General features: G+C 34.1%; 1 protein-coding gene across 1 annotated transcript in view; it reads right to left on the bottom strand.

Annotated features, from left to right (window-relative positions):
- The window catches only part of CFAP47 (cilia and flagella associated protein 47), a 467,323-nt gene that overhangs the window by 407,621 nt on the left and 31,868 nt on the right, over positions 1–27,834 (bottom strand). The window contains exons 7-15 of the mRNA XM_003805971.5: positions 26,351–26,478; positions 23,874–24,109; positions 13,480–13,669; positions 12,396–12,609; positions 9,294–9,449; positions 8,444–8,630; positions 8,251–8,347; positions 4,842–5,058; positions 4,292–4,533 (exon numbers count right to left, since the gene is read on the bottom strand). Coding sequence (XP_003806019.4) covers positions 4,292–4,533; positions 4,842–5,058; positions 8,251–8,347; positions 8,444–8,630; positions 9,294–9,449; positions 12,396–12,609; positions 13,480–13,669; positions 23,874–24,109; positions 26,351–26,478 — 1,667 coding nt within the window. The remainder of the gene's footprint in view (positions 1–4,291; positions 4,534–4,841; positions 5,059–8,250; positions 8,348–8,443; positions 8,631–9,293; positions 9,450–12,395; positions 12,610–13,479; positions 13,670–23,873; positions 24,110–26,350; positions 26,479–27,834) is intronic.

Here is a 27,834-nt window from a genome sequence, read left to right as displayed (position 1 = left end):
GGCTGTAAAGGAAAACAAAGTATTTCTCCCCAATATATTAAGATTGTTAAATTAAAAACACAGGAGAACACTGGGCCTCAGCCTCTGTTTTCCTGATGTTGGGATGCAAATCCTTCCTTACTGGAGACATCACTTGCTTATTGCCCCAGAGAAGACATCAGCAGGCACCAGAGAAATCTGGGAGCAGATTTTAGGTGTACATTTAAGATATTCTAGATAAACCTTCTTCAGTTTGTTTGAACAGGTATCAAACAGTGGTTGTTGTATTATCGGCATTCCAGCTATAGGTTCTGACCAACCATCTGATACTGTGTTAAGGTTTAAAAAGCTCAATACCCTATACTTTTCCTTGTATTAATATTTCTCTATTCTAACTAGGGAGGAATGGGCTGGGCTTGCCTTACGGCTGCCATGGTAAAATCTACCTTCTTATATTTTCCTGCCTTTTAAAAGACTGGAACTGCATTCTCCTTTGTCTTACTATGCTAAGATTTATTGCTCTTTGTTAAAATACTATTTAAATAAGACCTCTAAGCCACTGCCTTGCGAGATACTTTTGAACTGAGGCCTCTCCTATGTGATCAGTACAGCATGCATCAATAAATTTCTGCTGGTTTTTCTTTTGTTATTCTGACTTTTGTTTCGAGAGAGTATCTCAGTTAAAAATTTATGAGGATTGAAAAAATAAATTAGATTTTCTCCCCTTCAGCTGGATTGAGCAAGGCTGGGACTGGTAGAGCTGGTACTGCATACAACCAAGGAGTGAGAGAAGTGAGAAAGAGAGTGGGAGTTAATTGATCAAAAACAAGTTCATGGATTGTGTGATTCAAGGTTTTAGTAAGGATAAAGATACCAGACAAAAACAAAACAAAACAAGCAGAAGCATGAAAAATACCCACAGAAAAAGTCAAATTAGAATTGAATTCTGTCTTAGAAAATATCAGTCCACTCTTGGCCAGGCACGGAGCCTCATGCCTGTAATCCCAGCACTTTGAGAGGCCGAGGCAGGCGGATCACCTGAGGTCAGGAGTCCGAGACCAGCCTGACCAACATGGAGAAACCCCGTCGGTACTAAAAAATACAAAATTAGCCGGGCGTAGTGGCACATGCCTGTAATCCCAGCTACTCGGGAGGATTGAGGCAGGAGAATCGCTTGAACCCGGGAGGTGGAGGTTGCAGTGAGCTGAGATGACGCCATTGCACTCCAGCCTGGGCAACAACAGTGAAACTTTGTCTCAAAAATAATAAAAAAGAAAATATCAATCCACTCTTATATTCTCCCCTTACAATATCCACTATCAAACACAAACAAAAAACCTATCATGCCTCAGGGAAGAAGGACAAAGACAATATAAATTTTAATTTGGAATTATTCATTTCAGTTTATAAAAATATAGAGAGAGGCATATGATTAAATGTATTGTCCAGGATGCAAAACTGATACAGCACAAGAAAAATATCTTGGTAAAAAGTCACTTTCTGTTTATAAAATGGTAAAAACAATATGAAATTGAGTAATCATTATAAATATTCTGAGGAAAGGAACATAAGCAAAACTGTATATGCTACAAATTACAAACACTTTTTTTAATGCTATATGAGATAGATTTGAGGATTATATTTTTGTATTCTTAAAAAGAACTTAAGTACTAATGGCATTCTTACACAAAAATTTTATTTGAAATTAAATATCTTTGTGTGTTTGTACCTTGGTAATTGTTTGTTTAAAAATTATAAGAGGTGTCATGAGCAACCAAAGAAAATAAAAGTAAATGTAAAAACCTCTACTGTAAAAATAAGAGTTCTAAAGACCACAAGAAGCATAACTGGTACTCCAGCTTATAATATCATAATTCCACTTCTCTTTTACAAAAATTAAGTATCATCATTGCATTTCCATGGCAGCCATAAGGCAAGCCCAGCCCATTCCTCCCTAGTTAGAATAGAGAAATATTAATACAAGGAGAAGTATAGGCTAGTGAGCTTTTTAACACTCTTAGCACAATATCAGATGGTTGGTCAGCACCTGTAGCTGGAATGCTGATAATACAACAACCACTGTTTGATACCTGTTCAAACAAACTGAAGAAGGTTTATCTAAAATATCTTAAATGTATAGAAATATGTTCTTTCTTCTCTAATTACTCTCTCAGCATTTCAATAGATTGAGGCAGGATCCAGTATTTTCAGTATTAAAATTTATAAAGAGCTCGGTCAAGGGAATCTGTGAAATGTTGATGAAAGTATATTTCAGATACTTAACAAATTATGATCTAGAATGGTGTTAAATCAATCCACATTAATAAGAAGATTAAATAGCTGTGTTAGTGATCTCCAAACCTAATGAAAGGACTGTCCTACTCTTCCACTTGTTAAATTTGTCAAAATCTCTATCTACACATCCACACTAAAATTAAGTGAACTTAATACTTAAGATTGTTTTCATAACACTCCCTGTTACAAGCACTTTTAGAGCTATGTAAAATACTGATTTGGAAATGACTGATATTCACAAGAAAATATGTTTAAGGCAAGATTTCTACAAACCAGGACTCGTCTGAAATATGAAGTATAGTATATTTCTATTTAGACCCTAAATAATTACTGTTGCTAAATTAGACTTAAAGAGGGAGGGAGAGAGAAGGGGAAGGGAACTAGAAAGGGAACAAAGGAGGGAGGAAAGATGGAAGAAAACAGGAAGCAAGGGTTTTCTAATGAGGATGGATGGAAAGGTGCAGGATAGGTTATTACCCTGAGGATTGTTTCAGGAAAAAATTCCAAACAGATTTAGAAAATTTTCGTAATAAAATGGCTATCCATTTATTTGGCACCTACTCTTTGCCAGGCATTAGAGAAGTTTCTCACACAATTAATCTTTGAGATGTAGTCATCTCTCCATTTCACAGATGAGGAAACTTGTATTCATAGAGTACTTTGCTTAAGTTAAAATAGCTAGTGAGCAGCTAAGATTATCCAAAGTCTGTTTTACTTTCCATTCATGCAAAATTGGACTTCGGCTGTTATAAAGCACCAAATGGGTCACTATTGATACAAAGATCCAGCCTTTTCATCTAGCTGGAAAGGCACGACATGTACATAAAACAAAGATACCGTATTGATCATTCAACTTCTTAATTGCTATCTTATTTCCTAAATGATAGCTTGTGCCATCATGAGGTCCTCACAGCACATCACAAGGATGTTTGCCAAATTTGACAGGCTACTAAATAAGTCACAGTTTAGCAGTTACGAGTGTTCATGTTACAGCGGGTATACTATGTGGAATTATAGACTCCAGGGAATGGCGGAAACAAGGTTAAGAGGATGGTTCACAAATACAGGGCACATCAAAAATGGTATGTCTGAGATTGTCTTCTATTAATTAAAAATCATCTTATTTAAAGTTCTTAATTTTATTAATTGGATTTTATGAGTTGTATTAAATATTGGCTATAAGTAATTTCTAGATCTTTCTAAAAGAATTCATACTAGAAAAATATGTCATTCTGAATCATAGATTATCATCATTATCTAACTAAAACTAAAGAAAATTTATTTTGTCCATAAGTATCTGTGATGATCAATTTTATCTGTCAACTGCTCCAGGCTGTAGGGCTCAGTTATTTGGTTAAACTCCAGTCCAGATGTTGTTGTGAAAGTGTTTTTTTAGATGTAATTAACACTTAAATCAGTAGGCTTTTTGAAACAGTTAATTGACAAAGACTGTATACATTCAAGGTGTACAACCTAATGAGTTGATATGCATATATAGTATAATAATTATCACAATCAGTTAATTAACATGCAGATTACCTTTCATAATGCGGGTGGGTCTCATCCAATTATTTGAAAGCCTTAACAGAAAAGACTGATGTCCCAGGAGGAATAATAAATTCTGCCTCCAGAATGCCTTTAGACTCAAGACCCCACCATCAACTCTTCCCTGTATCTCCAGTCTACCACCCTGCCCTGCAAATTTCAAACTTGCCAGGCCACACAACCACACAACCTGTGAGCCAGAACCAGTTCCTTAAAATGTCTCTCTCTTTATCTCTCTCTCTCTGTCTCTCTCTCTCCCTGTTGGTCTGTTTCTCTGGAGAACCCTAACAAGGGTTCCATATTTCCAAATCATATTATATCTGTAAAAATAAATACCCCTGATGACAGTATCTGATTTACTTCTATACTCTTGGCACCAGTACACAGTACACACTCAATAAATAATTAATACCAGAATACATGAATACATGAAAAAATAAATGTCTAAATCAAACAAACAATAAACCGTTACCTTTAGCTGGACAAATAGAAAATGCTATCCCTCTTCCTGTGTTTACGGGTTGCCATTGAAACTGAGCACAACAATTCTGACGATTATACAATCTAACTGTCCCCCGAAAACATGTTTTCATGAAGAAGCCTCGTGGTCTCAATACTAGCTCATTAGAAGATAGCTCAAGTGTTACTGGCTGGACAACTGCCATCACTAGGATGTGTCCACTGGGTACATTGTTCACTGTAAAGGTGAAAGACCTGTAATGCAGCAAAAGCATCCAAATTTAACTGATAATAGTTATTTGTGATTATAGAATTCAGCTACACGTAAAATGCACATAGCATTGATTAACATCCACAATTCTTAGCATGTAATACTTTAATTATGAAAGATAATTAGATTGCTACTAAACTATCAATCTATATATCTAAAAATTGATGCACATATAGCTTCTATGTTTGGAGAACAAATATAATATACAATACAATTATTCAGGAAAATAAATACATATTCTACAGAAGTACACTTTGATTCTAACAAGCAGAAATTCAAAAATAATTCCTACTTCCAAAATTTTCCAATGGTGGGAGAGTCAAATACCATTGAAATATAAGTACTGGATGTAGGTGGAATCACATATGAAAATTGGTTGGTCTTCTGAAGTTCTTCTAAATCAGTATCTAACTGGAGCAAAACATGCATAGGTAGCATATTAATAACATGAAGTAGATGAGTATTTGGAGAGTTCACACAAATATTACCAAAGTTAAGGACAGAAGGCCCTGAAAAAAAATGAAAAGTATTTTGTTAAGTTTAAAGATGGCAAATGAGTTCATTTACTTTTTAAGTTTTCAAAATATATTTTGATCAACCAATTTGTATAAAAATGAAATTTTAAAAAATATTTACAATAATATCAGGAATTATTAAGTAAGCATTTTTTTCTAGATGACCATGATTAAATGTTTGGACATTATTGGCTACAATTCAATATAAATATATTCTAATTATATGAAAAATTATATGACTAAATGAGAACCATTCACTACAACTTATCTTAGCACCTTAATTTGCAACACTTCAACACCTCCTCTATTCCCATTAGTGCAAGTATTTTGTTCACTTATCTATAATTTACAGAAACTGGTAAATTTCCCATGACCCATTGCTTAAGTTTTCCCCTTAAAATGCCCAGGATTTTATATCAAAGCAATTTTAATAATTTTAAGTTTTGCCCTGCCTTTAACAGCTTAATTAGTTAAAACTGGCATATAGTAAACTGAACATATTTAAAGTATAGAATTTCATTAGTGTTCGTATATGTATACACCTGTGAAACAATCACCACAATAAAGAGTGAACATTTATCACTCCAAAAATTTTGTGCCCCTTTACATTCCTTCTCTCCCACCATTCTCCATGTTTTATATGCTGAATTCCCCCCTAGAGAGAGAATCAGCCCATCTACACCAATCAATCATCCTTTGTCCACATCTCCCTCATGGCCACCTTAACTGTGGTTAGAATGAAATGAGAACTCCCACTTTAGACCATTATAGCCACTACTTCTTTAATCATAACTGTCCTTCAATCACTTGGTGAAAACAGACCTAGAAGGGTATATTGTATAGCACTTCTTCAAGGTTAAAAAGGAGTTTTCACTTGTTCTCCTAACTCACAGTCAGCCCAGATGCCTCATGTCTTTACCTCACACAGGTATCTGTCTCTGCTCAAATATACTTCTCAGAGATGCTAACCACCTGGTAAAAGAGACTCTCCATGAAAACATTCTATTATTCTCGATCTACTTAACCTGGTTTATGTTTCTTCATACCTTGTATACCAATTATGTATTATATAAGGAAAGGTTTATTATCTCCCTCCCACCCCAGCCAAATGTAATCTCTATGACAGCAGGGGCTCAGTCTGTTTTCTTCATTGCTGTATCTCCAGAACCCAGAACGGTGTCTAGTATATGGTGGTCATTCAATTAACACTTATAAAATGACTGAATGGATAAAGGAATTACAATTAGACTTTAAGCATTTTCTAATGCAGCATACTCATCTTATGGATGAAGTGTTTTCACTAAAACTTTCTAAACACTTATTATGTGTAAGGCACTCAGTTCACACAATTATACTATGGGGTAGGCAATATTATCACTTCCCATTTCACAGATGAAGAAACTGAGACCCATAGAGGCAAACCCTAATGTCACTGCACTAGTAGGTTGCAGAACCAAACCCAGTTTGGTCTCAGTACAGAGCCTTCCTACTCTATAGCACACACGGTGTTCTTGAAGCACACAAACACAATTCCAGAGAGAACTAAGCTAAGAATCCAAGTTGCAGGCATATCTACATTATGCTACAGATAAACACATACACAGAACATTTTCTATAATAAGAAAGCAAATATTTGAATAAAAAATTGGGCAAAGAGGCCGGGCACGGTGGCTTACGCCTGTAATCCCAGCACTTTGGGAGGCCGAAGCGGGCGGATCACAAGGTCAGGAGATGGAGACCATCTTGGCTAACACAGTGAAACCCCGTCTCTACTAAAAATACAAAAAATTAGCCGGGTGTGGTGGCGGATGCCTATAGTCCCAGCTACTCAGGAGGTTGAGGCAGAAGAATGGCATGAACCCGGAAGGCAGAGCTTGAAGTGAGCTGAGATCACACCACTGCACTCCAGCCTGGGCGACAGAGTGAGACTCCGTCGCAATAAATAAATAAATAAATAAATAAATGGGTAAAGAATTTAAAAGGCATTTCTCCAAAGACTATATATGACATACATAGACATTTCTCTAAGTAAGTACATGAAAATATATTCAACATATTATTCATTTAGGGAAATGAGTATCAAATCCACAATGAGATAACACTTCATACTCACTAGTAGGTCTATAATCAAAAAGACAGAAAATAACAGTGCTGGTGAGAATGTTGAAGAACTTGTAACCCTTATACATTGCTGATAGGATTACAACTTTGTGCAATCACTTTGGAAAACATTTTAGAGGGTTTTTTTAAAGTTAGATATAAATTTATTGTACAACCCAGCAATTCCACTCCTAGAAATCAGAGAATTTTATGTGAATGTTCATAGCAGCATTATTGATCATAGCCTCAAACTGAAAACAACTCAATGTCCATCAACTGGGGAATTGGTAAACAAAGTGTGGTATACTCATAAAATGGGGTGCTGTTCCAATAGAAAAAGGACCAAAATATTGATACTACCTACCACGTGGGTGAACCTCAAAAACAGTATGCTAAGTGTAAGAAACAATATATGAAAGGCTAGATATTGTATGATTCCATTTATTTTCAGAATAGGCAATTGTATAGAGATAGAAAGTTGATTAATGGTTGCCTGAGGCAAGGGGTAGAAATAGTAACTGGGCGGGGTGCGGTGGCTCACACCCTGTAATCCCAGCATTTGGGGAGACCAAGGCTGGTGGGTCACTTGAGGTCAGAAGTTCAAGACCAGCCTGGCCAACATGGTGAAACCCCATCTCAACTAAAAATACAAAAACTTAGCTCGATGTGGTGGTGCTGCACCTGTAATCCCAGCTACTTGAGAGACTGAGTCAGGAGAATTGCTTGAACCCGGGAGGTGGAAGTTGTAGTGAACCGAGATCATGCCACTGCACTCCAGCCTAAGCAACAGAGTGAGACTCTGTCTCAAAAAAGAAAGAAAGAAAGAAAGAAATAGAGAGTAACTGCATATGGGCATGAGAGTGATGGCAGCATTCTAAAATTAAATTGCGAAGGTGGTTATATAACTTTAAATTTACTAAAGTTCATTCTCTCAGTCATACTTAATAACTATGACTACTCTGAGGACTTCTTATATTTCCAAAGTTGATACTTGCATACTTTAAATTTTATGAAATATAAATTACACTTTAAGGAATCTTTTTTATAAAAAAATAAAGGCTGTAGTAGGTTTTTGTGTATTCTCACCAACAATTACTTGATGAATTTGCTTTGGTGTCAAAATTAAGCTGCAATCATGTTTTTCTTGTGGAGTGGATGGTTCTGATTTAAGTCCTTTGAGAACCTGTAAAAAATCATATTTTTCCAGAATTATTCATTATTAGCAAAAGCTATTTTAAGAATTCTCGTGGAATAACCAAATGTAAAACATTGCACGTGCCTTTCTTCTCATGGACTCTTCCTCCTGAGATGCTATACTTCTGGTGGTTAACAATCGATTTGCTCTGATTGGATTCGCTGCTGAAGACAGCTCCTCTTCTATTTCCGCTTCTGAGAGTGAGGGTGACTTTAGACCTGATCCTGGCTCTAAGCCTATGTCTGTATCATCATATGAATACATGTGCTCCCTATAAAATTAATAATAATAATAATCAGTAATTGAGGTCAAGTCATTCAAAAAATGCATCTGTAAATTCAAGCCTTTCCCATAGTGCATATTGCTGCTGCCTCACTCATATCCACTTAACCAGACTGGTGCACTAATCCACATAAAATTGTCCTCTGCTGAGGAGACTCCCTTCTCAAACATCTCATCGAGGAAATTATGCTCATGCCTGCCATACCCAAGGGCAGCCAATGACTGATATGGAACACAAAAGACAAGCCCCTTTGGCTCAAGCCAGCAACAACTTTGTGGTAAAATTTAGTCTCAAGAGACCCTGAGTGTCAACTTTATTTGAAACACATTTTTCCTCAGCTCTCACTCCTTCCCTATTCTGCTTCCCTCATTCTGTACAGGTTTCTCCTGAGAGCACACACTCCATAAATCATAGGCACCGGAATCCCTGTCTCAAGATCTGCTTCTGGGGAAACCCATCTAAGACAATTCCAAGTCAAAAGGTAACAAAAGAAATAATTGTAGTTAAAGCAGCTCAGTGTTTTGCTTTTATCACGTATTGAAATGTAGTTTACAACATCTAAAATAAAAAGAAACCAAGGAGTTAAAAAAAAAATTCTGACTCTGTAGACACCATGATCTGTTGCATATTTTTTGAGGAACTGAACATTACCTCTCTGCTTGTTTCTTCTGCAAGCGCACACTTCTTAAATATTTAAGATACATTGCATAATAGTTTTCATGTAATTTCTTTTGCTGTTTTTCAAATGTAGTATATGCAAAATCATGATTCACACAGTTAAATCTTGGAACTTTTGTGAAAATTGGCCTGCAATATAAGCAAGTCATGTTAATATTTTTATATATGCATTTGTTCAATCAGTATTTATTGAGAGCCTCCTAGCCAATTTCTATATCAGGTGTTGGATGTGGAATGGCAAATAGGACAGATTCTAGTCCTTCCCCTCATATGCTGTTCTATATCAAGACATGATTGAATGTAGAACTAGAGTGAAGCCTATTTTTTCTTAATCTAATAAAAAAAAATCTGTTGTAAGGTCACTGGGATGTAATGGTGGCTATTCTAAACCCATCTTTGAAGAATTAGTCAGTTAGGCAATTTGGACACTGCTAGATTACAGATAAGACTCCAAGAAACTAGATCTGAATCTGACTAGTGTTTCCTAAAAGTGAACTGTTTTTAGATCATTATGATCAAAATCAGAAAAAAAAATGTACAATAATGAATCTTTTTGCTAAACATGCTACCTCCTTTAAACTTCACAACTTATGAAATAACCATCAACAATAAGCCTATATAGAGGAAACAATTCATAAAAGAACTGCGAATTACTTTATATCTAATATTCACTCAACTGGGTTTATGCTCTTCCTTTTTACCCACCATATATTTTCAATTAAAAAAATGTGCAAGTATTCACACCTTCTGGCTTTGGTCTACCTCAATCTTCAGCAAATGTTCTTAATCATTAGGATATTCACCCTCAGTAATTAAAACATAAGTATGGGGGGAGGGGGAAGGGATAGCATTAGGAGATATACCTAATATAAATGACGAGTTAATGGGTGCAGCACACCAACATGGCGCATGTATACATATGTAACAAACCTGCATGTTGTGCACATGTACCCTAGAACTTAAAGTATAATGAAAAAAAAGAAAAAAACCATAAGTATGAAGATATTAGTCACAAAGTCAAATGAAAATTAATTTTTCTTCTTGTCTTCAACAATTCCTCAATGTTTACAGTAATACAGCTTTAATTGTGTTAATTTCTTTAAGAGAGTGAAAAAACAAGACAGGAAACAAATGCTTTGTTGTTCAAAGATGATTTTTGATATTTAAATTTTCCTTCAAGATCTGAGACACTTAACCACCTTTAGAACCTAGAAATAATTCCTACATATATTTGAAGTCCTGATACCTCTAACAAGGAGAGAAGAATAAGGAAAGAAGTAGTGGTGTAAATGCCTTAAATGAGAAAGAGCTGACTATTAACATATCTAAATCCTTATCAGCTCCTTAGAAAAACATCTAGAAATGTAATCTCTGCAGCTTAAGGAGGATACGTTTTTTAAAATATGCAAAGAACAGGGGACAAAAATTACTATGGAAATAAAATATTTTTCCTCATTTATTTATTCAAAAAATATTTACCAAATGCCTACTCTATGCCTGACACTGTTCTAAGCACAAGGCATACTGCAGTAAATAAAAACTAGACAAAAATCCCTCCCTTATTTTATTCTCAAAAACTGAAAAGGTAAAATGTATTAAAATGAAATAGAAATTACAATTATCAACAAGTAAATACACTATAAAACTTATTTCATTACTTAAAGTTACTAATTGCTGGCCAGAAAACATAAGGACTAAATACTGCCTTAACTATTAATATGAAAAAGTGTTCATTGAGAAAAATAATTATGGTCAGGGGATAAATAGTAAATACTTGGCCTTATTTTTAAAATTCTGCTATTTTCAGATCATTTGATTAATACAGAGAGACAGAAACAAAATGTTAATATTAAATTAACACATTATATCTCTATATACATATATAGATATATACATATATACATATGTAGATACATAGATATATCTCTATATAGATGTGTATAACCTTAAGAAAGAGTTGAAAAAAGTACATAAAAAATTATTGCTAGAAGCCACCTCTGCAGGGTGGGAGTGAACAGAATGAGCCAGAGGAAAAAACAGAATTTTCTTTTCTATAATATGGCAATTATTTATAATGGAGTCTGAGTGGTTTTTATGTTTCTGTGTTTTATGGTACTTGTCAAGTAATAATTTTTAAAAAGGCTAATTTGGATGGAATTTGTAAAATAATAAGATAGACTATAGAAAAACCTGGGCTTTTCCTATCATAGACAATAAAACAATTGTATCCTAAAAATCAAATGGTATTGCAAGAAAATGTCTGCAGAATTAAGTGAGCTTAATGACTAACCAAAGCTAAAAAGACAAGTGCAGAAAGCCCAGAGCCATTATAAAGTTTAGATACTTTACTAGTAGCATACAAGCAGGCAGAAAAAAATAAAAAAATTTATTCTGGTCTCAAATGTGTAAAAACTATTCCTGGGCACAGGGCCCAGATAAGCATATCGGGATGCCTGGTTCACTTCTCACTAACCATTGGAAAGTTAGTAATTTATTTGAGATTTGGATAAATATAAACTGAGGTTGAACACTTTTTATCATCCTAATTGGGGAGGTTTAAGTTCACTTTGTGGAAGATTATTAAAAATGTGCCTTTGAAGGGGGTCAAACAAAGATGACGATGATGAGGATGATGATGATGATGATAACCATGATTGTTTTACACAATTTTATTTTTTAGCTTAAATAAACTCAAGCTTTCAACCATACTTAATAAACATTACTACTCTGAGGACCTGTTACATTTCCAAAGATGATTATTTGTATTATTCTTCTATACTTGTCAATAGCATATTTTAAGAACATTTTATATACCATTCACTTCCAGGCAAGTACATATTGAGGTGAAAAGAGGTTCTAACCTAAAACAAACACAGTGGCATTCAACAACCATGTCACTCCATGTAAAAAAAAAATGAAAAGATAATTGCAGTTTTATTATTATTATTATTATTATTATTATTATTATTATTATTGCAATCATTAGTGTTATACAGCAGGATCTGATGAAACTTCTGCATGTCATGTTGTCCATTAAGCTTTTCCAAATTTCAGGGTTTTAATATTTCATGTTACCTGAAATGTTTATGATGGTCTTTAGACCTGATAGTTGCAGCTCGGTCATTGGGAAAGGCTAATAGCATATCCTTCACTGGCTCCTCACATGAGCGATGATTGTGAGTGCGTGTCATGGCTGATTGAAGCATTGCTACAGGTGCATAATTCTTGCGTTTTGCCAAGTCTTTGACCACAAACTTTCCCGTGGGATTACGGATCGAAGGCAATATACCTTTTATAGAATTGAATATAAGTTTATAGATGGTATTTTTAATTTCAACTTTAAAAACAATAACCATGAATTAATTAATACACTAGATAATTGATTCTAACTTAAATGCTCAACTCCTAAACACATTTGGAAAATACAAATCATTAATAAAAAAGACCTACACAACACAATTTAGCAAAATAATAAAATATGAATAATAAAAATGCATATATAAAAATATAAAATATGATAACTTGAAGGATTTAGGTTTACCCATATGAAACTAAATTTTTTGTTGGTCCAAAACAGTTGAATATCAGCAACTTCATATGGTTCAACATATAAAAGATAATGAGGAATTAGATAAAACAGTAGCAACAAGTAAATCCACAGAATAGTCAAAAAGTTTATATTATAAACTCCCTCAACAACAAAACTAAGAAGAATAAAATATAAAAACCATGAAAATATTAAATAAACTGTATACATCAATAAACCAGTGCTACTCAAAGCGCAATCCTCAGAATGGCAGTAATGGCAGTGTCAGCATCTACTGGGAACATTGTAAAAATGTGAGTCTTTGGGCCGTAACACAGACAAGCTTAATAATCATTGCTGGGATGTAAGCCAATGACATGTGTTTTAACAGGCCTTTTAGGTGATTTTGATGCATGTTAAAAGATGAGAACTCCTGAGTCAGACCACATTATTTTATATATATACATATATATATGTCTTTAGACCTGATAGTTGCAGCTCGGTCATTGGGAAATGCTAAAAGCACTTCTTTCACATATATGTGCGTGTGTAATTAAGCAATTAGTATATTAAAATAATCTTAAATTAACAACAGTAACAACAAAGCCAGGTGGGCATTACACAATAGCATACCAGGATCAAATTTCGTCACAACTTTCTTGGTGGAAGCTTTACAGATGCTGTTGAAAGCTAAATATACGTGATGGAAAGATTTTACCGATAAAGATTGCAAATCTTCTTCTGCCACTAAACCAATAATCTCTATCATCTGCTTCACTTTGAAGACTCCAAGTTGATGTGGAACAAATGAACACATCACATCCTAAAAAAAAAGATGAAAAGTAACCAATAATAAATTGGTAGAAAAAAGTTAAAAGCAAATCTAAAAAAAAACCAGTTAATAAAATTTCAAGGAAAGCTAGTTCATAATGGTAATATGAAAGTACTTCAGAAATATACAGCATTGACAAACTTTTAAAATATCCATTACTTTTCTTAAATAATTTTTTAATAAAAATTATTAAAATTTTTTATTTTTCTTAAATATTAGTAACTAATATTTCTTAAATATTAGTAACTTTAAGTAATGAAATTATTTTAAAAATTATTTTAAAAATTATTTTTCTTAAATAATTTTAAGAAAAATTAAACATAGTACCAAAGCAAATTCAGAATGGTGGATTAAGGACTTCCAAAAACCTACTTCTCCAGAAGAGGAAAGAGAACACTGGCAATAAAAATTGTCAAAATGTAGTCCTTTCAGATATTCGAAGATTACCTAAAGGCTCACAAAAATCCAAGGAGTATTTACTTAAAGAAAAAAGGTTGAATCTCTGAAGGAATAGAAGACTGTGCCATTTTTACTTGATGTAATCCCATTCTTTAAAATTCAGCTTTGTGGTCTCCTTGAAAAACAACAGCCTTGCAACTGTGTGTGAAAACCATTAGCCTAGTAGCCAAAAGAGGGAAAAGAATGAGTTTGGAACACTCCAAACGCCTCACTACCAGAGAGATGTACGTATTTGTTTTGTCTCACATGATTCAGAGTTCACTCTGTGTGCACAATTCTCTCTCCAGGGTTCTGTCAAATATATAGGTATATATTACTCTGTGTATGCATATATGCAGCAATTTTTTAACTTCTCAGTAACTTGAGGTGGCATTACCATTTAAGGCTAAAAGAAGGCTATTCATAATAAATGCACATATAGAAAAGTTTAAAAATCACTTGAGAACAAGATATTCAGATGGTATTTGAAAAGCTCTGAAATATTCCTGGGAACCTAGATTGTGACACACATCTGCAGGACTGTGTATATTCCCAGAAAAGATTTAATTAAGTTCTCATGTCTCATCTATGGCTGAATTTGAGGCTCTTTACAAGGAAGAATTAAAGTCTAGAAAGAGTTGTAAACTACTTGACAGAATATTGAAGACATGCCCCAACATACTTACTTATACAGAGGCTCTTGATATAGGCTGTGAGACTTATTGATTCAAGGAATTTAAGGGAACCTCTATCCAATCATTAGCTGAACACTAAATTAACTGAGTAGAGACTTTATTGGCTGCACACAATAAACAAAAAGCTTTCACAGAATTAGTCTAGAGAATCACTAAATAAACAAAACAACAACAAAAAAGCAACAATAAATAATGCGATGATTTCCATAGTTGCCAAGTTATATTATGTACAATGCCCAGTTTTCAACATGAAAAAAATATGAGACACCCAAATAATCAGGAAAGTATGGCCAATACCTAGGAAAGCTGTAGTTCATAGATAATGTCCCTATGGAAATCCAAATGGTGAACTTATTAGACAAACATAGTAAGTTAACTATTGTAAATATTTTCAAAGAACTGAAGGGAAACAGGTCAAAAGAATTAAAGGAAGTATGTGAACAATGTCTCACAAAATACACAATTTCAATAAAGTGTGGAAATTATAAAAAAAACAAATAAATGTTCTGGAATTGAAGAGTAATGTAACTAAAATTTTAAATTTACTTAAGGGACTCAATAGCAGATTTGAACTGGCAGAAAAACTAACCAATGAAATTGAAGACAAGACATTTGAAATTATTCACATTGAAGAGAGATACATAAGGATGAAGAATAAAGAACAGAGTCTCAGAGACTTTGGGGACACAATCAAGCATAGTCACATATGTATGATGGGAGTCTAAAAAGGAGAAGAGAGAAAGAAAAGGTCAGAAAAAATATTTGAAGAAATAATAGATGAAAAGTTCAAAAACTTGATTAAAGACAATCTACATATCAAAGAAACTCAACAAAACCCAAGCAGGGTAAATCAAATAGATCCACACCTAAACACAACAAAGTCAAACTATCAGAAACCAATGACAGAGAATCTTGAAAAACTACAAGAAGAAAGGTAATCATCACATGAGAAGGATTCTTTAGAAATGAACAGCTAACTTCTCATTGGAAACACTGAAGGCAAAAAGGCAGTGGAGAGGTGTGTTCCAATATTGAAGGAAAAAGACTGTACATGCAAAATTCTATAACTGGCAAAACTATCATTCAAAACTGAAGTATAAATTAAGACATTTCCAGATAAATATAAATGAAGAGAATGTATCATTAGTAGATTTTCATCACAAAAATATAAAGGGAATTCTTCACAATGAAGTAAAAGGACACTTGTTAGTAACTCAAATTCAGACAAGGAAATTAAGAGCACAGGCAAATGTAACTACCTACATAGATAAATATAAAAGCATAAACGTACTTTTGTTTGCAATGCTTTCCTGCTCCTATCTGATTTAAAAAGCAATGCATACAGAAATAAGTATTAGAGTATGGATGAGCTTTTAAAGAATAAGCACATATTATTTGTATGACAAGAATAGCACAAACAGGAGACAAGAACCATAATTCTATTGGAGCAAAAGTTTTTGTATACTATACAAATTAAGTTGACATTAATGTGAATGAGACTGTTTTATGTTAAAGATGTTAAATGTAACCCAAAGGGCAGTCACTAAGAAAATAAAATGTTTTTAAAGTTTCGTAAAATAAATAATGACAAAATTAAAATGGTATATTACAAAATATCTATTTAGTACAAAATAAAGCAGTAATGAAATAATAGAAAATTAGGAGGATATGTAATTATAGAAAACAAATAGAAAAATAGCAAATGCAAATCCTATGTTACTAGTAGTTACATTACATATAAATGGATTGGCACATATTTACCTATGTAATAAACCTGCACATCCTGCACATGTAACCCAGAATTTGAAATTAAAATTAAAATTTTTGAAAAAAGTAAATGGATTTTCTTTACATTTCTTTCCCCCAGCTCTATTAAGGTACAACTAATAAATAGAAATTGTTTGTATACAAATATATAGTAAATATATAGTATTTAATATGTAATTTTGATGTAATTTTGAAACAATTAAATAAAGCTAAATAATATATCCTTACTGTTTTGTGTTGAAAATATTTATACCCTTTTATTAACCATAGTCGCCATTCTGTACAATAGACTCTCAGAACTTATTCATTCTGTCTAACTGAAATTTTGTATTCTGTGATTGACATCTTATTCGCCATCCACTGCCCCGGCAACCACAATTCTACTATCTGCTTCTATGAGTTCAACTTTGATTCCACATATAAGTGTAGCCATGCAGTATTTCTTTCTGAGTATGTCTTATTTCACTTAGCATAACATCCTCCAAGTTCATCCATGTTTCGCAAATGACAAGATTTCCTTATTTTTTAAGGCTGTATAGTATTCATACACATACACACACACACACACACACACACACACACATTTTATTTATCCAAGGGGAATGAAATCAACATGTTGAAGAGATATCTTCACTCTCATGTTAATTGCAGCATCATTCTATAGCCAAAATATGCAATCAACCTAAGTGTTCATCAATAGATAAATGGATACACATAAATGGATTAAATTGTGCAGTCAAAAAGCAGAGATTGGTGGAGTAGGCAAAAACACATAACCTATATATTTCCCACAAGAGGTACACATTGTATACAAAGATACAAATAGGTTGACAGTGAAAGGATGGCAAAATAATATGTCATATGCAAACAATATCCAAAAGAGTGCAGGGTGCCCATACTAATATAAGACAAAATAGATATTGATAGAAAAAGTTCTACATTGAAAAAAGAGCATTTTATAATGATAAAAGGGTCAAGACATCAGGAATGCATATTATAACCATATATGCACCTAATAGCATCAAAAAACTGACAAAAGTGAGGGAAGAAATAGGCAATTCAACTACAATAGTGGGAGACTTTGATATCCCACTTCCAATAATGATTAGAAAAACTAAGCATGTGATCAACAAAGAACAGAGAACTGAAAAACATCATAAGCCAATTAGACCCAAAATATACCTGTAGAACATTTTACCCAACTACAGTAGAATGCACATTTTTCCAAAGTACACATTCGCACTTTGAATGAAACATTTTAAATATAGACTATGTTAGTCTGTGAAATAAGCCTCAATACTTTAAAAGGATTGAAATATGTGCAGTATGTTTTCCAACCAAAATGCAATGAATTAAAATCAATAAGAGAAGAAAATGTGAAAAATTCACGCATTTTGGAAATTAAGCAATACATGTCTAAATAACCAATAGATTAAAGAATAAAACCACAAGGGGAATTCAACATTATTTTGGGATGAAGAAAAACTAAAACACAACATACCAAAACATATGAAATGCAGAAAAAGCAGTGACAAGACAGAAATTTATGGTTATAAACAAATGTATTTTTTAAAAAGGACTTTAATCAATATTCTAACCATCCACCTTAGGAAATTTGAAAACAGAACAAAGTAAGTTCAAAGTGAGTATAAGGAAAGGAATAATAAACACAAAAGCAGTAATAAATAATAAAGATAATAGAAAATGTTAGGAAAAAATCAACAGTCCTGAAACTATATCTTTGAAATGATTAACAACACTGAAAAAATTTTAACTAGACTTAATAAGCAAAAAAAGAGATGACTAACTTTGCTAAAATCAGGAATAAAAGAGAATACATCACTACCAACTTTACACCAGTAAAAAGGGGTATAAGATTATGTGATCAACAACTGAATACCAACAAACCAGATAACCTAAATGACATGGGCAAATTCTTATAAAGAGAAAGACATAAACTACTGAAACTGACCCAAGAAAAAATGGATAATATGAATAGCCCCACAACAAATAAAGGGATTGAATTAATAGCCAAAAAATTTCTGACAAAATCCCAGGACAAAATGGCTTTGGTGGTAAATTCTACCAACCGTTTAAAGAAGAATTAGTGCCAATCCTTCACAAGCATTTACAAAAAATTTAAAAGAAGAGTGTATTCTCAATTCATTCTGTGGCACCGGTTTTATTCTGATGCCAAAATCAAAAACATTTTTTAAAAATCTGCATTCTTATGTCCCTTATGAATATATATGCAAAAATCCTCAACTAAATACGATCAGACTGAAACCAGCAAAACATAGAAAAGATTATATACTATGTACAAGTATGATTTCAAGTTTAATATCCATATGTCAATGTAATGCACACTCTTAATAGAATAAAGGACAAAATCACATTATCATTTTAATAGACACAGAAATAGTGGTTGACAAAATACACTTCCATAATAGAAACATGCAACAAACTAGGAATAGAAGGGAACTCCCTCAAGTTTATAAAGGCAGTCAATGAAAAACTTACAGCTAACATGAAACTTGATAAGAGACTAAATGCTTTCCCCTCAGATCAGGAGCAAGACAAGATACCCCTTTTGCCATTGCTATTTAATATTGTACTAGAGGTTCTAGCTAAGACAAGTAGGTAAGAAAATAAGTTAATAAAATGAATCCAGATTAGAAAGAAAGATGTAAAGTGACCTCCATTCACAGGTGACATGATCCTGTATCCCAAAGAATCCACCAAAAAACTACCAGAACTAATAAATGAGTTCAGCAAATTTGCAGAATACAAGGTCAATATGCAGAAAACAAATGCATTTATATGCACTAGCAATGAATAATCCAGAAATAAAACTAAGAATTCTATTTCATTTATATAGCATCAAATAAGGATAAAATATTTAGAAATAAATTTTTAAAATAATTGCAAGACTTGTACATTGAATACTACAAATATTATTAAAAGGTATTAAAGAAGACATAAATAAGTGTAAAGGCATACAATCTTCTGGATCACAGGATTTAATATTGTTAAAATGGCAATATTCCCTAAATAGACTTACAAATTCAACACAATTCAAAATTCCAGCTGTCCTTTTTTTTTTTTTTTTTTTTTTCAGAAATTAGCAAGCTAATGTTAAAGTTCATATGTATTTGCAAGCATCCCACATTAGGCAAAAATTTTCTTTAAAAAGAAAAAAATTAGAAGGCTCATATTTCCCAAATTCAAAAAATACCATAAAGCTGCAGTAATTACAGGCCGGGCGCAGTGGCTCACACCTGTAATCCCAGCACTTTGGGAGGCTGAGGCGGGCAGATCACTTGAGGTCAGCAGCTTGAGACCAGCCTGGCCAACATGGTGAAGTATCTTGTCTTGAAAAAAAGAAAAAAAGAAAGCTACAGTAATTAATACATTGTAGTACTGACATAGGATAAATACAGATATGCAAAATAGAATTTTTAGTCTAGAAATCCTTATATTCACGTTCAATTGGTTTTTTTATATATGCGACAATATTCTGTGATAACCTGACATCTCTATGAAAAAGAATACATTTCAACCTCTAAATCATGCCATTTACAAAAAATAACAAATAGTTTTTTTGTTTTGAGACGGAGTCTCACTCTGTCACCCAGGCTGGAGTGCAGTGGCACGATCTTGGCTCACTGCAACCTCCGCCTCCTGGGTTCAAGTGATTCTCCTGCCTTAGCCTCCTGAGTAGCTGGGATTACAAGCATGCGCAACCTCCGCCTCCTGGGTTCAAGTGATTCTCCTGCCTTAGCCTCCTGAGTAGCTGGGATTACAGGCGTGCGACACCACGCCCAGCTAATATTTGTATTTTTAGTAGAGACAGGGTTTCACCACGTTGGTCAGGCTGGTCTCGAACTCCTGACCTCATGACCCGGCCGCCTCGGCCTCCCAAAGTGCTGGGATTACAGGCGTGAGCCACCGCGTCTGGCCAACAAATAGATTTAACAGTTTGAGCTAAAATTCTTACAGAAAAACATGGAAACAAAACTTAATGACCTCAGACAGTATATGACTACTTAGATATGATACTAAATGCACAAGAGACAAAAGAAAAAAATAGATAAATTGAACTTAATCAAAAGTATTACTTTTATCCTTCAAAGGTAACTATCAAGAAAGTGGGAAGACAATCCACAGGATGGAATACAATATTTGTGATTTCTGTATCTGTCAAAGGACTTGTATTGAGAATATATAAAGAACTCTTGCAATTCCATAAAAAAAAAGACAGCCCAATTAAAAAAATAGTAAAATGTATTCTATTAGTTTTCTATTTTGGCAATAAAAAATTACCAAAAATCTTGTTGACAAAAATAACTCAATTTCTTATCTTACACTTGTCAGAAGCCTAACACAGGATGAAAATCAAGGTGTCAGCAGGACTGCTTATTTCTGGAAACTCTAGCAGAGAATCTGCTTTCTTGCCTTTTCCAGATTCCAGAAGCCATCCCATTCCTCAACTTATGCACCCCACCCCCTTCCACCTTCAGAGCCAGAAATCAATGGACAGTAAAGTCTTCCATTACTTTGACACTGACACATTTTCTGTCCTCCATTTCCACTTTTAAGGAACCTGAGAGTATATAGGGTTCACCTGGAAAATCCAGGCTAATTTTCCTATTTTAAGGTGGGTTGATTAACAGTCTTAATTTCAAGTGAAACCTGAATTCTGCTTTGCCATAGAACATCACATGTTCATAATTTCTAGAGATTAGGATAGAGATATTTTAGGGGGCCATTATTGTGCCTATCATAGATATGCATAAATATTTCTCCAAAGAAAATATACAAATGGACAATAAGTACATGAAAAGATATTCATCATCATTAGTTACTGGGGATATTTAAATGAAAACCATAAGGACATGCCACTTTGTAGCCATTGGGATGGCTATAATAAAAAAAGAAGTACATTAACAAGTGTGGTGGAGGGTATGGGTAAATTGGAATGTTCATTTATTACTGGTAGGAATATAAAATGGTATAGTCACTTTGGAAAACAGTATGACAGTTTCTTAAAAAGTTAAACATAGAGTTTTCATATGACCCCAACAATTCCACTCTTAGGTGTATTTCAACAGTATTAAAAATCTGTCCACACAAAAAGTTGTACATGAATGTTTATAGCAGCATTATTCATTATAGCCAAAAGGTGGAAACAACCCAAATGTCCCTCAATTGATGACCGGATAAACAAAAGGTGGTATATCCATAAAAAATATATAATTTGGCTATAAAAATGAAGCATTAATACATATTACAATGTGCATGAACCTTGAAAATATTATGCTAAATGAAAGAAGCCATACACAAAATGCCTTATATAAATATAATATTTATAGAAAATGACCCAAACTGGAAAACCTACTGACAGAGAGAATAGATTAATACTTGCCAGAGGCTGATGAATGAGGAGAAGGGGAATGACTGTTAATGGACATGGAGTTTCTTTTTGGGGTGAAGAGAACGTTGTGGAATTAGTGCTGACGTGTGCAATCTCTGAACATATTAATATCACTGAATTGTATACTTCAATGTGTGAATTTTATGGTATGTGAATTACATATCAATAAAGTTGTTATTTAAAAAGAATAATCTTATCACACTTCTAAATAGTCAAAGGCCATTTGACCAGTCTGTGCAGGCCACAGTTCTCCAGTGTCTACTATACTTCTTACATTCGCATTTTTACTAATTTGAAAATTATTAGTGTTGGAAAAATTCATAAATGTAGAGGGTTAAAAATAATATTGGGGAGTTAGCTATTAGATATGTTTTGAAAGATGCATATGTTACTGGAGAAAAATAATTGAGTCGGTAGGTTTAAGAGACTTGGACTACAGGAAATCTAGGAAGCAGTTAAAAAGAAAACATTTAGTATAAAGTGGCTAACATTTGTTGCTATTCTTTGAAAACTGATAACATCTATCCAAATTTGGAGGGAGAGAGTCATACTAATGAAGCAGTAAGATATAAATAGGAGCTGCATGTATATAAACATGTATACAATAGTTCTTAATTGCAATTGGAAGAAAGCTTCCTTCAATAACTTTATGAACTGCATCACTGCAGTGGAAGAAATATGATAACATAAGAAACTGAGGAGAAACTGAAAGCACTCATGTTTGCTATATTTAAGGCAGGGTTCAGCAAACTCTTTCTGTAAATTGCCAGATAGTGAACACTTTAGGCTTCATGGGGCATAGGTTTTCTCACAACCACTTAAGTCTGTCTTTTTTTTTTTTTTTTTTTTTGAGATGGAGTCTCACTCTGTCACCAGGCTGGAGTGCAGTGCTGTGATCTCGGCTCACTGCAACCTCCGCCTCCTGGGTTCAAGCGATTCTCCTGCCTCAGCCTCCTGAGTAGCTGGGACTAGAGGCATGTGCCACCACGCCCGGCTAATTTTCATATTTTTAGTAGAGACGGGGTTTCACCATGTCGGCCAGGATGGTCTTGATCTCTTGACTTGTGATCCACCTGCCTCGGCCTCCCAAAGTACTGGGATTACAGGTGTGAGCCACCACGCCCAGCCAACTCTGTCTTTTTGTATGAAAGTAGCCTTAGACAATAGGTGAACAAATAAGAGTGGCTATATTCCAAAAACACTAATTACCAAAACAGGCATCAGGCCATATTTGACCTGTGGACCATCGTCTTTTAACCCATGGTTTAGAGGATATGGGAAAGAGTTACCTGTGCAGCAATTAAAAGAAAAACAGCTCCTGACAACCAGAAGCTGACCTAGTGCTCACAGGTATGCCTTGGCATTCTCTTTTTCTGCTTTGTACCAGCAGTACAAGTTCTAGGCCTGGTAAATATCACCAGTTTCAAACTTCAAAATTCTACTCAAGCTTCAATATCTGGCTCATACATTACTCTCCTATGGAGACCTTTCTATCTGGTTAGAAGTAAACATTCTGTTATTTGAGTTTCTATATCACCTTGTTACAACTTTAACATGTTTTATATTCTCCTTAAGCCATACCTACCTGTGTATATGTCTAATATTTTAGAGGAAGTAACTATGTTTTGCATTTCTTTAAATTCCCTAGTGCCAAATGCTTTCACTGGCACATGACAGGCACTTAACAAATCATTATGGATTCTATATGAGTACCAATACAAAAATCTTCATAACTAGGCTGCAGAAGAGAAACAATTTATAAACACTGGTAGAACACATGTTGTTTCTAATCCTCTGCATAGCATTTTAGCACACCTTAAAATGTTAGCTGCCATGTAAAAGCAAAGAAAAATTATCTTACCACCATACCCCCTCCAGTAATCTTGCCCTTTTCAGGATCAATTTCAAAATTTGCAGTTTTTTTAAAGTGGTACGTCACAGGAAGTAATTCGCATTGATTTTTTATGATGCACTGAATTTCTGAACGTTCACCCATGAAACAAGGTTTAAAATTAAGAACCGGTCCTGGATCAAACTGTAGTAAAACAGGAAGTCCTGTGCCTGTCAGTGCTAATTCCACTTTCTGAAATCGTTCACCTGTAAAAGCAATAATAGCTGTTGAACATAAAAAGTGTTTGGGGAATCCAGAATATATTTGCTTAGTCTATTTGTTGTCTGAAATACCTAATGCAAATTGGGTAGCTCATTCAATCTTTTCATTCAACACAATTATTGAGTGTCTTCTCTGTGTCACGCCTTGCGGATACAGCAGTGAATAAAAGAGACAACATTCCTGCTCTTACAGACTTTACATTCTAGTGAGGTGACATTGACAATAATCAACCAAATAATGTTATATGTTTACACAGCATTTCATAGAAAATAAGTATTATGGGTAAAGGTAAGACAGGTTGAGACAGAGTACAAGGTCTTGGGGATTCTGTTTTATGTAGAGATGTCCAAAAAGGCTTCTCTGATAGGGAGATACTTGAGCCAAGATATAAAGGGAGTCTGGAAAAAAATGTGAAAATCTAGGAAAAGTTTATTCCAGGCAGAGAGAACAGCAAGCACAAATACGCTAAGGCAGGAACTTGTCTGTCATGTTCAAACGCCTTTAAAGAACAAATGGCTGGAGGAGAAGAGTAGAAAAATGGAGAAAAATTGTCAGATTTTTAGATATATTTTTGAGGGTAGGCTTAAGAAGATTTGCAGATATATTGGACACAGAATAGGGAAATGAAGAAGTGATAAAGGATGACTCTAAGTTTTTTGCCTTAGCAACCAAAATGATGGAATTGCCATTTCTTGAAACAAGAGACTGAAGGAGGAGCCGGTTGTGGAAAAATCAGGAGTTCTGTTTGGGACATGTTAAGTTGAGATACCTAGTAGATATTCTTATGGAAATGTCTACTAGACCACTCTGTGTTCAAGCTTACAAGTGAAGACGAAGGAGGAAAGAGTGGAGACTTGAGGAGAGAATAAAAGGTGTGTGATATTCATCTCAGATTGTGTAAGAGTGAATGAATGGGTGAATGCAATAGGGAATGCCAAACAGCTTAAAGAACTCACTTGGGATTAGTGATTATAGATACAAAGTGAAACCTCTCAACAAGGTTGTGTGTTTTTCTCCAACACAATCAGATCCCCATGTGCAGACCCAATGTAAGCTGAAAGCTGAATTTCATAGAATTAGAGGCTTTTCACTCAGTCATTGTGGGAGACAGACCAACAGATATAAGTGCACATGAAAAAGAATAATTAGAAAAATGGACAATGGAATAGAAGCTCGGCAAAAATATAAACATGAAGTTTTTTGGAAACTAGAAAGATGATAACAGAAGAACAATTTTGCAGAGGGAGAGCAGTGTAACTAGAACCAAAGAAAAAGAGTTTGCATTTTTTCACTAATGCTCTTAGTAGCCAATCTTAGACTAAATTACCTTTAAGGCAAACCTAGTAACTCCATCCCTGGCTATTCAAAACTGGATTAACCTGTAAACTTTGTACAAATGTGGAATTCTCATTGCTGTCTAGGATCAGCAGACGTAGCTCAGTATCACATAACACAATATAAATAGTAACAAAACAATCCATTTATGCCCAAGGAATACAGTTAAATCCTGCTCAATATCACTTATACTGACATACTCGATTTGCATAAATATCCAGGATGGTGATCTAATCCCTCCTTGGTATAGCTCATTTTCCTGGATTTGATTCCTAACCTTCCTAATTCTCTATTTTCTCTTTGATCTGTCTTGCTAAGCTGAACTCCAAGTCCCATTCCATTTTTTTCCTCACTACAACCAACCTAATATAACCTGAGAATATAAAACATATAAGGCATATTGACATGTGGCCTGCAAAACATGTGCAATTATCAGTATCCAATAACATTGTCCTGTACCCTACTAACTAGATCTCTAGATCTTGTTTTTTACTGTTCCTATTTGTAGATTCTAAGAGAGCTGAAGGATTAGTAGAGATGGAAAGGGTCATTTGTCCCCATACCAATCCCTGAGAAAAAACCTAGGCATACATAGAAAACAAATCCGGGTTTTCTTTTTCTTATTCCTTAAACTCTAGATCATCATGTTTATCTAACATCATTTAAAATTATAACCTAACTTCTAATCTGGAAAATTATTATGTAAATGATTGTGAAGTTGACTTCTTAACATGCCACAGATGACACTTTAAGGTCTCTTGAACATGTTTGCTTTTTTTCTGTTCAATAATTATATATTTTATTAGATTGTCTCTACAGATATTCATGTTCAAATTTTTAAACAATTTAAATGGCTACGGATTTGATAATTTTGTTAATTTCACACTTACTTTTGATGGTTTTATAGTCATCATCTCTCAAAAATCCATCTTTACTTCCTACGGACTCAAATCTCAAAAAGAGAGCATAGTCCTGTCTGTATGAAGGTCCAATATCCTTTTTACCAACAGCCATTAGCCTGTAAAAAAATCACAATGAGTTATTTTTAAAGCAAAGGTGATATACTTTATCACCTTGTAAGAGGAAATATCAATCCAATCTTTAAATCTATGCAAGCAAATGAATGTTAAGGAATGAAAATACAACTGTAATCCATTATCCAAATTTACTGCACAGCCAGAGAGATTTGCCAAAAGAAGGCTACAGAGTATAAAGCTGAGAAAAATGAGTTCGTGCCAACATCGTCAAGACAAGAGTAATTTAAATATACCAAGTCATCAAGGTCTAGCTCAAATGCCACTTTCTCTGCAAAGAATTTTCTTTCCAGGCAAAATTCATCTCTAACTAAGGACTCTGATTAATTCTTTACAATAGTCCATCTTACTCTTGGGCATAATAAAAAACATTTGTTACAAATTTGTCTTCCCCAATGTACTAAGTGCATATTGCCAGCCATGCTCTTGTTGTGGACAAGTAATTTGGAGAACAAGAATTGCTAACAGTTAAATTTTGTTTGAGGAGAAAAGGAAAGGAAGGCTAGGAAGAAGGGAAATAGGAGTAAAGGCAGAGATGGTTTATGTCATAGGTCTGCTCATTGGCTATTTTTACCTGCCTTACCTAGAGGTCAGCTCTCTAGTAGTGCAAACTCAACTACATTTACAAAATACTGACATGTAATATTAAATACGAATACAAATAGTGTCGTCAGAACACATTTAACTAAGACTTCAAATCATACATATACCTATGATTCTATGCTAGACTCTCAAGTTAACATGCTGCCATGAAAAAAGAATAGAATATTTGAAATTTCAAAGATTGTGTATTAAATAGAATCTTACAGATTCACCAAAGAAACTACTTGTATGAAGGTATCATTAATAAGGCAATTGTGGATTTACATATAGAACAATTACTTGATTTATTAACCTCTTTAAATTAAAGCAAGCTCAATCTTCAACAGGCAACCCTGTTCCACAAACAAGAAGTACATTAAACATTACCCTCTCCCAAACAAGGGAAAATATTCTTGCAATTGAATCAGTTCACACATATTACAACCTATCAAGGTGTCACTGAAATTGCTATTATATATTTAAAACAGCATGCTCTTCAAATTTAATAACAAAACAAAGTTCATGGAATTATGAAAAATGTACACTGGCTTAAGTGCTAAAAGTCTGTATGAATTTCAGCAAACAAGTTTGACTGATCCCTGGAAGGTGCTATAGGTTTAATACTTAGGATAGTCAGCAATAATTTTGCCCTGCCAGAAGCATTGCATCCTCTTTGGAGGGACCTACGACATGCTGCATGCACCTGACTATTCGTGGGGACAACAAGGTCTTGACTGCACAAACAATTTGGGGCCACA

The sequence above is a fragment of the Pan paniscus genome, chromosome X (genome assembly GCF_029289425.2).
Source record: "Pan paniscus chromosome X, NHGRI_mPanPan1-v2.0_pri, whole genome shotgun sequence".
NCBI lineage: Eukaryota > Metazoa > Chordata > Mammalia > Primates > Hominidae > Pan > Pan paniscus.
The sequence above is the reverse complement of the archived record's forward strand: the minus strand, read 5'-3'. Positions and strand labels throughout refer to the sequence as shown.